The sequence below is a fragment of the Equus przewalskii genome, chromosome 16 (genome assembly GCF_037783145.1).
Source record: "Equus przewalskii isolate Varuska chromosome 16, EquPr2, whole genome shotgun sequence".
NCBI classification, from domain to species: domain Eukaryota; kingdom Metazoa; phylum Chordata; class Mammalia; order Perissodactyla; family Equidae; genus Equus; species Equus przewalskii.
In genome coordinates, this window is record NC_091846.1 from 28,369,936 (window position 1) to 28,382,576 (window position 12,641).

The 12,641-nt window shown below is 34.3% G+C and overlaps 1 protein-coding gene across 4 annotated transcripts in view; it reads left to right on the forward strand.

Annotated features, from left to right (window-relative positions):
• VWA8 (von Willebrand factor A domain containing 8) overlaps nucleotides 1-12,641 on the forward strand; it is a 358,168-nt gene that overhangs the window by 117,848 nt on the left and 227,679 nt on the right. For all 4 annotated transcript variants that reach the window (XR_011527880.1, XM_070578403.1, XM_070578404.1 and 1 more), the window contains one exon: nucleotides 2,144-2,259. Coding sequence is in view for 3 of the 4 variants with exons in the window: in XM_070578403.1 (XP_070434504.1) it covers nucleotides 2,144-2,259 (116 nt within the window). In the remaining variant the exon portion in view is untranslated. The remainder of the gene's footprint in view (nucleotides 1-2,143; nucleotides 2,260-12,641) is intronic.

Consider the following 12,641-nt stretch of genomic DNA (forward strand, 5'->3'; position numbering starts at 1 on the left):
AATCATGTTAGGGGCCAGCCCGGTGGCTCAGCAGTTAAGTGCACAAATTCTGCTTTGGCAGCCCAGGGTTCGCCAGTTCGGATCCCGGCTGCGGACATGGCACCGCTTGGCAAGCCATGCCGTGGCAGGCGTCCCACATATAAAGTGGAGGAAGATGGGCACGGATGTTAGCTCAGGGACAGTCTTCCTCAGCAAAAAGAGGAGGATTGGCAGCAGATGTTAGCTCAGGGCTAATCTTCCTCAAAAAAAAAAAAAGTAATTAAAATCATGTTACTACTTTACATATAACAAAGTCTGTTACCTTTAGGAGTAAGGCCAAACTCCTCAAAGTGTCAGTCACAGGTCTTTGTTATTTGGAAGCGAACTTTCCAGCAGGACCCTCTAATAAAGCTAGGCTGATTTTCTTATGTTCTGCATGTGTTTCTCTTCCTTTTGCTTTCATGTCTTTGTTCATAGCATTTCTCTTGCCCACTAGAACACTTTAAGCCCCTGTCGCAGTTGTCAACTGCTCTGCTTATTTTGACATTAAATTATATGCTATTTTGAATTGCAACTTATGCTTTCTTATATTTAAATATTGTCTTCATGTCTGGAATGCAAATTTGTTGAAAACAGGGATGAACCAAATGTTTGCTTATAAATGAATTCTTTGAAACTTAGAATGTGTTTTTAACAGAAAAATGGATTATGTCATCATGCTCCTAACCTAGTCCTCAAAGTACTATTTAACCCATGTTATAGCCAAAATACTTTACTAATAACAGCAGACCAGTGTCTCATGGAGCTATGAAGTACATGAGGAAGGAGAAATCAATTCATCTTTTTCTTCTTTGAGACACACAGAGATGACCTTAAATGAAACTTTGAAGCAAGCAAATATGCAGTGTGTCTTTGACATTCTCCCGTCCTCCTTTCTGAACCATTTGTTAATTTCGTAGAGTCCCCTTCTCCAGTCTCTCAGGTGCTCAGGCCCACTTTACTGCCCTCATCACTCCATGACATTTCTCCCTGGCCTGTTCAGCTCTCCCAAGGGGCTAGTTGCTTCAAAAGTTCTTCTTTCCTCTGGTTTTCAGTGAAAAACCGCTGTCTCCTAATGCAGGTGATCTAAGTTAGGACTTAGGCTAGTTATAATCTGATTCATTTAATTCATACTAATGTATCAGTCACATCCCCTTCCTCTGTTAGATTTTTTCATTTTGCAGAGGCTGAATTTTAATAATAATTACTGCCGTTTTTGAGCATGCATATGTGTCTGACCTATGCTAAATGCTTTAGAATAATTTTTTCCAACTTAATCCTCATAACAACCTTAAAGATGAAGGCATTATTATTGCCATTTTAAAGACGAGAAAACTTTGAAGATGAGCCTTGAAGAGGTTAAGTAATTTGCCAAGTTCACACAGCTAATAGATGGGAGCCTGATTTGTCTGATTCCAAAGCTTATAAACTTTACCATTACTTTATGCTGCCTGCCAAGATAATTTCAATCAAGTCAACAAACATTTATCAGTAATTACCATATCCTGAGTTTTATAGTAGCAACTCTACTAATGAGATTTGGGGAAGTATAAGAAAACAATGTGAAAATATACTGACAGTTTAGGGAAAGGATTCCAAACAGCAAGCAGCCACTCAGCTGACCAACTGGTTGACACCTCTGTGGTCAGCAGCCTGAATTGTCCACAACTTCTTTTCTCTGTTTCAGAAGCAATAGCTTTACTTAAAGCTCCAAGCATTTTCAGGATATCTTAATAGTTCAGCTTTGGTAAGCAAAAAAAACATGAACAAACAGTTAACTGTACATAAGGCCTATTTGTAAGTCAGGTGTGACCTATATTATATAACATCCTTCCTTTATCCAACCTCCGCCCTTCCAAAAGACATGTATACACAGCACTTATCACAATCAAAACGCTTTAATTGATATATACTCTTTATAGATTTTTTTAAAACTGTCTTCAAGGATGTTTTAAGTGTAAATTAGTTTCTGTTTATTTTTATTTGTAATTCATTAACAGTACATATTTATTTTAAGTTTGGCCTTGTCCTTCAGGAATAATGAATTCTGCTATCATACCCATCTAAAGGGACTTTCAGCAAGTTGAAACAAGACTTTTAACAGACTGTCTTTGCCTTTTGGTAGGCACAATCATTGGCAGCATCACTTTCAACCAGACAGCTACTGCGGATTTCTCGTCGGCTCTCACAGTACCCTAATGAAAATCTTCACAGTGCTGTTACTAAAGCCTGCCTTTCCAGGTAACCATATTCTCCTTTCTCACTGAATTCAAGTTTCTGGGTCTTTGCTGAAACAGTAACATAAGTTTAATTGATAGTCTGTACTCACAGGTCTGCAAAAAGTATTGGTCTGAATATGTAGCTATTTCAGCCTTGTGTTCAGTTTTTAGAACGTATCTTATTTAAGTGTAACAACAATTTTAAGAGGTGTTTTATAGATGAAAAAACTATTTAAGTCAGTTTCTTGAGTCAGACAGTAGTAAATAAGTAAAAGTGGGTTTGGGATTTGAATCAGGTGTCCTTTGAGCTAGTGCTCTTAAGCATCACACTTTGTGCCTCCCAAATTTGCCTTGGAACTTTCCATGCTTGATAATACTGTCTAGTTGCCCAAATTTAACAAAACGAACATCTTTTCAGTCTACACTAATATTTTTCATACCTGCTTGGAAATGATTAGAAAACATTGGCTTATAGAATTTTCTTACAGAATCACACTTGCATGAAAGTATTTTAAAAGAATAATAAGAAAAGAGTAAGGACAATGCTCAGTAGGCCCAGAGATTTCTTTTAGACCATTTTCATATGATCTGGTAATTATTTTTATGGTGGTTATGACTGTTGTCCATTCATTCCTTAATACATTAAAGGAATTAAAAGAGAATCTATTTTCAACTTAGGAGAATCTGTAAATCTTCAGTTTAATAGACAATTTTTCTTGTTACTAAAGTAAGCTCCTTGTTTTGCAACTTGAATTTATTCTCTCTCTGGTATTTCCAGCTAAAATGAGGCTCCTCTCCAGTATCTTTTTCTTTGAATAACTAATAATTATGAAAAATAATAAAAACAATTCTCTTTTTTTTTAAGTAGAAGATTAGTGAAAATTAGAAAAAAATGCTTTAATTGCTTATTTTTCAGGGTCATGAACTGAAGAAAATATATACAGAAATAAATTCATTATCTACCTAGTATTTTCTTAGTCAGAACTTGGTTATAGATGTGTGTTAGTAGAAGTAAATAGTCTATGCTAAGCAATGTAAACAATTTTTGAGCATAAGGGAAAGTAATACTTTGAATATATCAGAATGAAATAATCATACCCAAAGCATTCTACAGACCTTTATATATGCCCTGGTAGTTGAATCAACTTTAAGTTTCCTTTATTTGAAAAAAGCAAATAAAAATAAATCAAGTAATGTGAATTCATCTCAGAAATAAACAAGAGTGATCAGAGTTTGGAAAACAAGCATGCGTTGTGACATTACTGCATAGTGTTAAAGACAAAGTGAAGAACTTAAAAATTCTGAGCCGGAAAAACTACAAAGGAGCAAATATTAAATTGACAACTTCAGATCAGCAACAGCAGATTCCAGAAGGATTGACTAGGATTGTGAAATTGTTGAGGGAAAATGACTATCAACCCGAGAAGTCTCTGCCTAGCTAAATACATTTTTCAGTAAAGACTGAGTTTATCACATTGCTGAAAGAACTGCTATAGATGTATTTTAGCAAGAAGGAAGCTAAATCCAGAAGGAAAGACTGCCATTCAAGTAATAATGATGAGGAAGGAGATAGGTAAAAATATTGTTAAATTTAAATGTGTTATTAAAAAAGGTAATAAAAATGAATACTAATATGAGAAATAATTAACAATGGGGGAAACTGAAATACCAAATAAGAGAATATAGAGACTAAAAAAAGAGATGAATGCTTTCTTAGGTTATTCTGTTCTTCAGGAAGAGAATAGAAGTATTGAATCACTTTAACTTTGTTAGTTCAAGTATGCATATATAAATTTTAGGCAACTGCAAAAAAGAATGGAAATGGATCCCGTAAAGGTAGAAATAAGAAAACAGAGAAAATTTGATCAATAAAACATGGGGAGAAATGAAAGGGAAAAAGAAAGACAAGAAGTCAATGTAAAGAACTTGATATAGTGTTAGAAGTAAGCACAAACATTACACAAGGTTAAACTTTCTAGTTGAAAGATTCTGATTGAAGTTTAAAAAATGAACAAAACCAAATTATATGCTGTTGGAAGAGTCACATCTCAAACATGATACAGGAAGATCCCAGGTGAAGGTATAAGAAGATATACTAGGGAAACACTAACAAAAAGAGAAGAGATATAATATTATCAATAGGTAAAATATACTTCAAAGCCAAAAGCATCATTGGGGATGAAGAAGTTGAGCAAAGAAACTATTCTGTTAGTAGATTTAATAGTTCTGAACTGCTCACAACTAAGAAGGAATGTAGTGTCAAAATATATGACAGAAACACTCAGAATTACAAGGAGAAGTTGACAATAGTTATAAACACAGATTTTTAACTCCTTTCAGAAACTGATAGATCATACATTCTACAAATTAGAAAAGATTTGAACAAAACAATTAACAAGTTTGGTGTATTGGACTTCGTATCCAGTGATAAAGAACATACATTCTTTTCAAGCACACGTGGAATATTTATGACACATATCAAAAACTGACCACACTAGATGAAAAAATTGGTGCTTCAAACGAAACCAAAGAGTCTTTATCATAAAGATCACTTTCTCTGACCACAAAGCAACAGAATTCATAACAATAACAAAAAATACATTTAAAGCCCATATATTTGAAAAATTAAAAAAACACTTCTAACTAAATCAGACATCTAACTAAATAAGATATCAAAAGAAGAAATTGTAATTAAAATTATGAAATATTTACGACTCTGTGACCTAAACTGAATCTGAACACTTGAAGGATATGCCTAAAGTGTCATTTAAAGGAGGTTTCTCTTTTTAGCCTTAAACTCATATATTAGCAAAGAATAGGGAAAGAAAATTCATGAGCTAAGCGTTCATCTTAATAAATTAGTAAAAAGTGACATACTAAACCCGAGGAAAGGGGAAGGAATGGAATAATGTAGTTTAGGGCACAAATTAATGAAATCAAAAACAGAGTAACCATGAAGAAGATTAGTTAAACCCAAAGGTGGTTCTTTGAAAATATTATTAGATAAAGCCCTGGTAAATTTAATTAATATAAAAGGGAGGAGGCACAAATAAGTAATATTAGAAAGGAAACTAGTAATAGAACTACAGATAAAGTCAGTATCTATAAAAGCCGTAATAACAAAAGGACAATTTTCTAGAACTGTGTATATTGCCTAACTTGGTCAAGAATGAATAAAAATTTCAAATAGATCCATAACCATGAATGAAATCAAATTAGTAGTTTAAATCTCATATAAAAAAATACCACTTGGTGGTTTTGACAAGTTTTACCAGATTTTCAAGGAATATGGTCACTGTCTTATGCTAACTGTTCCAAAGAATAGAAAAACAGAGAAAGCATAGCAGTTCACCTTGAGTCTAGCATAATCTTGATACCTAAACCAGACAAGAATAATGCATGAAAGGAAGATTACAAATCAAAATTCCTGGAGTGGGTGCAGAAGATGCTAAATGAAATACAAACAAACCAAATCTAACAGTTTGTGTGTGTGTGTATATATATATAAATAAATATATATAAATACATATATTAAAGATATATGTATTAATATATAAATATATGTATTAAAAAATATATATTTTAAAGCATGAGCAATTTGGAATTATCTCAAGAATGTAAAGAAAGTCCAATAGTCTATCATTTAATTCACTATATTAACGTATTAGTGAGAAAAAGATATCATTTTAACAAATGAGTAAAAAGAATTTTATAAAACCCAGCAGCCAAACCTAAAAACAAAGCAAAGCAAAAACAAACAAAATTCTTAGTAAACCAGGAATATTCTTAGTACACCATGAATAGAAGCGAAATTCTTTAATCTGGTAAAAGGTATCTATCAAAAATTTACAGCAAACATTTTTTCTTTCTTTCTTTCTTTCTTTGATGAGGAAGATTCACCCTGAGCTAACATCCATTGCCAATCTTTCTCTTTATTGTTTGCTTTTTTTTTTTGCTTGAGGAAAATTAGCCCTGAACTAACATCTGTGCCAGTCTTCCTCTACTTTGTACATGGGATACCTCCACAGCATGGCTGACAAGTGGAGCTGCTCTGCCCCTGGGATTCAAACCCACGAATCCAGACCACCGAAGCAGAGCACACAGAACGATAACCATTTGGCCACAGGGCTGGCTTCCTACAGCAAACATTTTTTTGGTAAAATACTTGGCACATTTCCTTTAGAGTTAGGAACAAAACAAGAATGTCACCTTTCTGTACTTTTAGCAGAAAGTGTATTTGCCCTAACTTCTATAATTGGCTATGTAAAAGATTCAAGAGAAGCTACATATAAATTATTAGAACAAATAGTTTAGTGAGATTACTTATGCATCCAAATCAATGACATTCCTATTTTCCAGTAACAATCAATGAGCAAGTCTAATTTTTTTAAAATCTTCCCATTCAAAATAATAATAGAGGGGCCGACCTGGTGGTATAGTGGTTAAGTTCGCCCACTCAGCTTCAGCGGTCTGGGGTTCATGGGTTGAGATCCTGGGCATAGACCTACACACCACTCATCAAGCCATGCTGTGGCAGCGTCCCATATACAAAGTGGAGGAAGATTGGCACAGATGTTAGGTCAGCAACAGTCTTCCTGAAACAATCAAGAAGAAGAAGATTGGCAACAGATGTTAGCTCAGGGCCAATTTTCCTCACCAAAAAAAAGAAGTAGTAGAAAGCTTTGAGCACCTTTGAGGAATAAATCTAATGAATGACGTGTAATGATTTTATGAATAAAAGCATAAATCTTCATTGAATGCTGTAAAAAAAATAAATAGAAAGCTATACCATGTTCATAGAAGGGAAGCTTCAGTATTGTAAAGCTGTTTGTTTTCCCCAAAATTGGTATATAGGTATAATTTAGTCAAATAACCATGAAGGTTATAGTGAATTTGACAAGCTGATCTCAAAATTGGCATGGAAATATAAAAGCCACTAATAGCCAAGGAAATTTTGAGGAAGATTAAGGAGATGTACTTTCTCTATCAGATATCAGTTTGTTATAAAGCTGTGTTCATTATAACAGTGTGGTATTGGTGCAAGGAAACACAAATAGACCATTAGATAGACTACGGAGCCCAGAAACAGACCTATATATTTGTGGGAACTTAGTATGTGTTAGAGGTAGCATTATAAGTGACTCTGTGGGAATGGTTGGACTTGTCAATGATTAAAAATAAAAAATATCCACATTATGCTGTACAAAAAAGTAAAATCTGGATATACAACAAAAACACCATAAGCCACTCTACAAGTTATAAGCCACAAACTAAGAGATGCTTTACAAGAGTTATAATCATTAAAGGATTGGTATTCAGGGACTATAAAGTACTAAAAATTAATGAGATGAAAGAATCAACCCTAAATGTCCAAAGAATGAATAGACATGCACAGAAAAATTAATTCAAATGACCAACAAACATTTGAAAAGGTGCTCAACTTCATTATTGATTAGGGAAATGAAATTAAAAACAGTAATCAACTATCATCTTATACTTTAAAATTTTTTACCTGTAAAAATTAACGTTTTTTTTATGAGTGGAAGGAAATGGAATTTCATTACTGCTGTTGGGACGGATGGAAGTCTCATCACCTGGGGGTTAATCTCACAGTATCTTTATGCCTAAATATATTAATACCCTATGATTTGATCATTCTACTTCTCGATATCACCTCAAAGATAAACTTATATGTATATATAAAGAGGCATGTAGAAGAATCTTCATTGCATCATTATTTGTAAGAATGAAAAATTGGAAAGAAGCTATCTGTCCATCAGTAGGGAATGAATATATAAATTGACATATTTGTATAATGAAATACTGTACAGCAGTTAAAATGAAGTAGATCTACATGTATCAACAGCTATGAATCATGACAACAATACTGAGTGAAAAAAGCAATTTGTAAGAGGAGATTTGGTATATGATGCCATTTATATAAAATGTTAAATACAATAAACAGTGTAATATATTTTTTGCTCGTACATATGTAGCAAAATAAAAATATGGACAAGAAAGATACACACCAATTTCAGGGTGAGAGTTACCTCCAGGGATGGAGAGAGATGAATAGAATGCTTAATATTCTCTGTATGCTTGAAATATTTCATTGTTAAAAAAAATGGAAAAACCAAAAAATGCTTACTTTTCATACTCGTAAATAATTTCACTGATTCAAATAGTCAGCTAATTTTTCAGTGTTATCTGACCACAATAAAACTCTATTTTTTTTATTACCACCCGTGACCCTTTGTAAATAGTACAACAGCTCTCTTGTTTATGCATCGTCTGTTGACTTTAGCAAGGCTACAGAGTCAAACGCCTTTTTACTAACCTTCTCTGCAGGATAGCACAATAGCAGGAAGGAACAAAAGAATTATTGGTGCATAAGGTTTTTTTTTAAGTGACCTCATTCCATATTGAAGCAGTGGAAAGAAATTCAATTTCATGGAAAATTTTAAAATAAAAACTGACATAATTTATATGCATGAAATCTAATATTAAGCAGACAAAATCAAAAGAAATTCTCTAGCCTAAAGTTGTCAAACATTAAATTTATTAAATATGGCTAGGCTTTTTTTATCTGTTTAATTTAATTTTTAAAATATTATTCATTTATTTCTTTATGCCAGTTGAATTCAGACTGGAACATTTCTTCATCTGAGGGAATCCTTAGCACCTAAGCACCTCATCCTTGTAATCTCTTATATGTGCATCAAGTGTTGGTGATAGATGCATAATTCATTTTCTAGACATTTGAAAACCTAAGAGGCCAAAGGGAAGAAAATTTAGAAGATTAGTAAGTTATCAGGTATTTTGCATTCCAAAAATTCTTTTATTGTGGAAGAGTTAATTAGAAGTCCCGGTAATAAGAGTTCTACTCCATTCAAGTATTTTACTTCCCATTAAATTATTTACTTCTGGGAAATCTTGGGATGATGATCCTTTACCATAGACATTTTGGGCAGAGCTATAAGAATTTAATTAGGAATGAAGATTGTTTCTGACATTGAGGTAATGGGAAATTTTTCAATTCACCAAAAAGTTAGTTTGCATACAGTGCTTTTCTTAAATTCCCTTGTGACATAAAGTGAATAACATCTGTGTAAAATTTCCTATCTGTTTAAGATATTAACTAATTTTTTTTAAATCCTAAGCCTGATAGAACTAATCATCCACAGTGTTAAATGATTATGATTGTTATCAATGTGAGTGTTTTGTTGTCCTGAAGAATGATTTTGTTTGCAGAAGAGACTATTTGGGGATTTATTTTTAGCTTTAAAAACTGCTATTCAGGGGCTGGCCTGGTGGCGCAGTGGTTAAGTTCGCATGTTTGCTTCAGTGGCCTGGGGCTTTGCCAGTTTGGATCCCAGGTGCAGACCTACGCACCACTTGTCAAGCCATGCTGTGGCAGGCGTCCCACATATAAGGTAGAGGAAGATGGGCACGGATGTTAGCTCAGGGACAGTCTTCCTCAGCAAAAAGGGAAGGATTGGCAGCAGATGTTAGCTCAGGGCTGATCTTCCTCAAAAAAGAAAAAAAAAAACCTGCTATTCAATTTTTTAAGGCTATAATTTCAAGAAAATCTTTAGATTTTTCTGTTGTTCAGCTTACTCTATAAGTGTAGCAGATCTTAATTACTTCTTTGGGCCTTTGAGAAATGATTGGTTCCGTTTATAAAACTTGGCTAAATATCTTCAAATAATTGAAATTTATTAATAAATTTTTATATATTCTCTTTTAGGTACTTTAGATATCTGAATTAACAAAACCTTCTTGAGAAATTAAATTACAAGTACAAATAATTAACTTTATTAATAGGATGAACCATAAGTTATGTTAAATATTCTAATACTGGTTATAAATTTAAAATTTAAAAACACAGATATAAATTAATTAATTACACATTCTAAATAGAAGTCAAAGGCCACCTGATATCCACTGAGTCCTCAGTCTCTTTCTCTCACTCTTACTACTAGCACTCCTCCTCCCAGGGCTGGTCATTTGGGAGTACCCCCAATCCTTATTCCGTCTTCTCATGTTACCATCCTGAGAAATCTTTTCTTATTTCTTAATCTAAAGATCCTGTCTCATTCCTGTGACAAAGACTCAGTTCTTTGAGTTGGTCTAGGGTAACTACTTCATTTTCTGGGGTCCCCAGAATGTGGTTGAATTTTTCTTTAGTTTTTCATTTATGGCCAAGACCTAATGAGACTAGAGACTTTCCAGTTCCTTTTTTGCTGGTAGCAAATGAAGATAATGATAATGATTTTAAAAAGATACCATGGTGCTCATAATAGTGCTAAGTACACTTGAAAACTTTGCAACAGGATATGTGTTTTCTTTGGTTATAGGAAGGTAGGATGGAAAAAGTAATATTTCATTCATTCACTTATTTTACCAAAGGGCAAAGAAGGAGAGAAAAAAACAGTAGAAAATTACAGTGAGCCATGGGAAAGGAAGCAGTTAACTAATCCCTTGAAACCTGGGAAAAAATACAGGGTTGGCCTTATACACCAGATATGCTTCATTCTCATCATTTGTTGGGTGGGCCGATATCTTCTAGAATGTAGTTTCTAGATGTAAATATACTTCAACTTCCTGTCCTACCTCTGATTATTTGGTTGTGCTATCTGGGCGTGAGGTGGAAAATAATTCTGAAACATGTTCAATCTCAGCAGGGAGGAGTATCATATTGAGAAGCAGTGCCTGTCACTGCCATTGAAAGGAGGCTACATGCCTTGTCTGCTATTCTCTACAGGCTTTGGAAGACAATCTCGAAATGCTCCAGTACAGGGGCACTGTGAGGATGCATTGACAGCCTAGGTAGGTGTCAGAGGTTTCTGGGAATAGCAAACAAAGTCTAAGCTTGAAAGTGGTCATTGTCAATTGAGGTGGTCTGGCAAGAAGTAATGGGGATGCAGTTGTAAGGCCTAATGTTACCAGGAGGACTCGAGTTTGTGAGATAGTAGTGAGAGGAAGGTAGGGCAGGGTGCCAAGACAAAGGCTCAGGAAACAAGATAAAAGCCAAGTTATTGGGTCTGGGAGGTAAGGAGAGAGCTTGGTTTTGAAAGACATGGCAACAACCTAAGAATTGTGATGAAAGGTTAGATATGAGCAACAGTAAGTCTGATTTGATGCTGAACTCATGATGAGCTGCAGGCCTAGAGCTGCATAAAACCCCCTGTCATGCCTAGGACCAAAATGAGGCAGTAGATGGGAGATAGTGTCAGATATGTGGATTGGAATATTACAGGGACAGGAAGCCCAGCATTTCTTTTTTTTTCTTTTCCATTTACTATACAAAAGTTTATTTTGTTGTCTATCTTTTAAAAAATTAAAAATTTTTTTTATTGTGGTAACATTGGTTTATAACGTTATTAAATTTCAGGGTTACCTCATTATATTTCAGTTTCTTTGTAGATTACATCATGTTCATCACCCATGGACTAGTTACAATCCATCACCATATACATAATCGCTCCCTTTCACCCTCCTCCCTCTTCCCTTTCCCTCAGGTAACCACAACTCCAGTCTCTGTCTCTATGTGACTGTTTGTTGTTGTTTTTATCTTCTATTTGTGAGTGAGATTATATGGTATTTGACTTTCTCCCTTTGACTTATTTTCCTTAGCATAATACCCTCAAGGTCCATCCATGTTGTTACAAATGGCCAGATTTTATCCTTGTTTATGGCCGAGTAGTATTCCACGGTGTATAGATACCACATCTTCTTTATCCATTCATCCCTTGATGGGCGCCTCGGTTGCTTCCAAGTCTTGGCTATTGTGAATAATACTCCAGTGAACATAGGGGTACAGGTATGTTTACGCATTCGTGTTTTCATGTTCTTTGGATAAATATCCAGCAGTGGGATAGCTGGATCCAACGTACATGAAAATTAACTCAAAATGGATTAAAGACTGGAATGTAAGACCTGAGACCATGAAAATTCTAGCAGAAAACCTAGGCAATACACTCTTCAACATCAGTCTTAGAAGCATATTTTCAAGTACCATGTCTTACCAGGCAAGGGAAACAATAGAAAAAATAAACAAGTGGGACTACATCAAACTAAAAAGCTTCTGAACAGCAAAGGAAACCATCAACAAAACAAAAAGACAACCTGAGAATTGGGAGAAGATATTTGCAAACTGTGTATCAGATAAGGGATTAATATCCAAAATATATAAAGAACTCATAATCTCAACAACAAAAAAACTAACAAACGAGTTAAAAAATGAGCAAAATATCTGAACAGACATTTCTTCAAAGAAGATATACAGATGGCCAACAGACTCCTGAAAAGATGTTCAACATCGCTGACTATCAGGGAAATGCAAATCAAAACTAAAATGAGATATCACCTCACTCTGGTCAGAATGGCTGTAATTAACAAGAT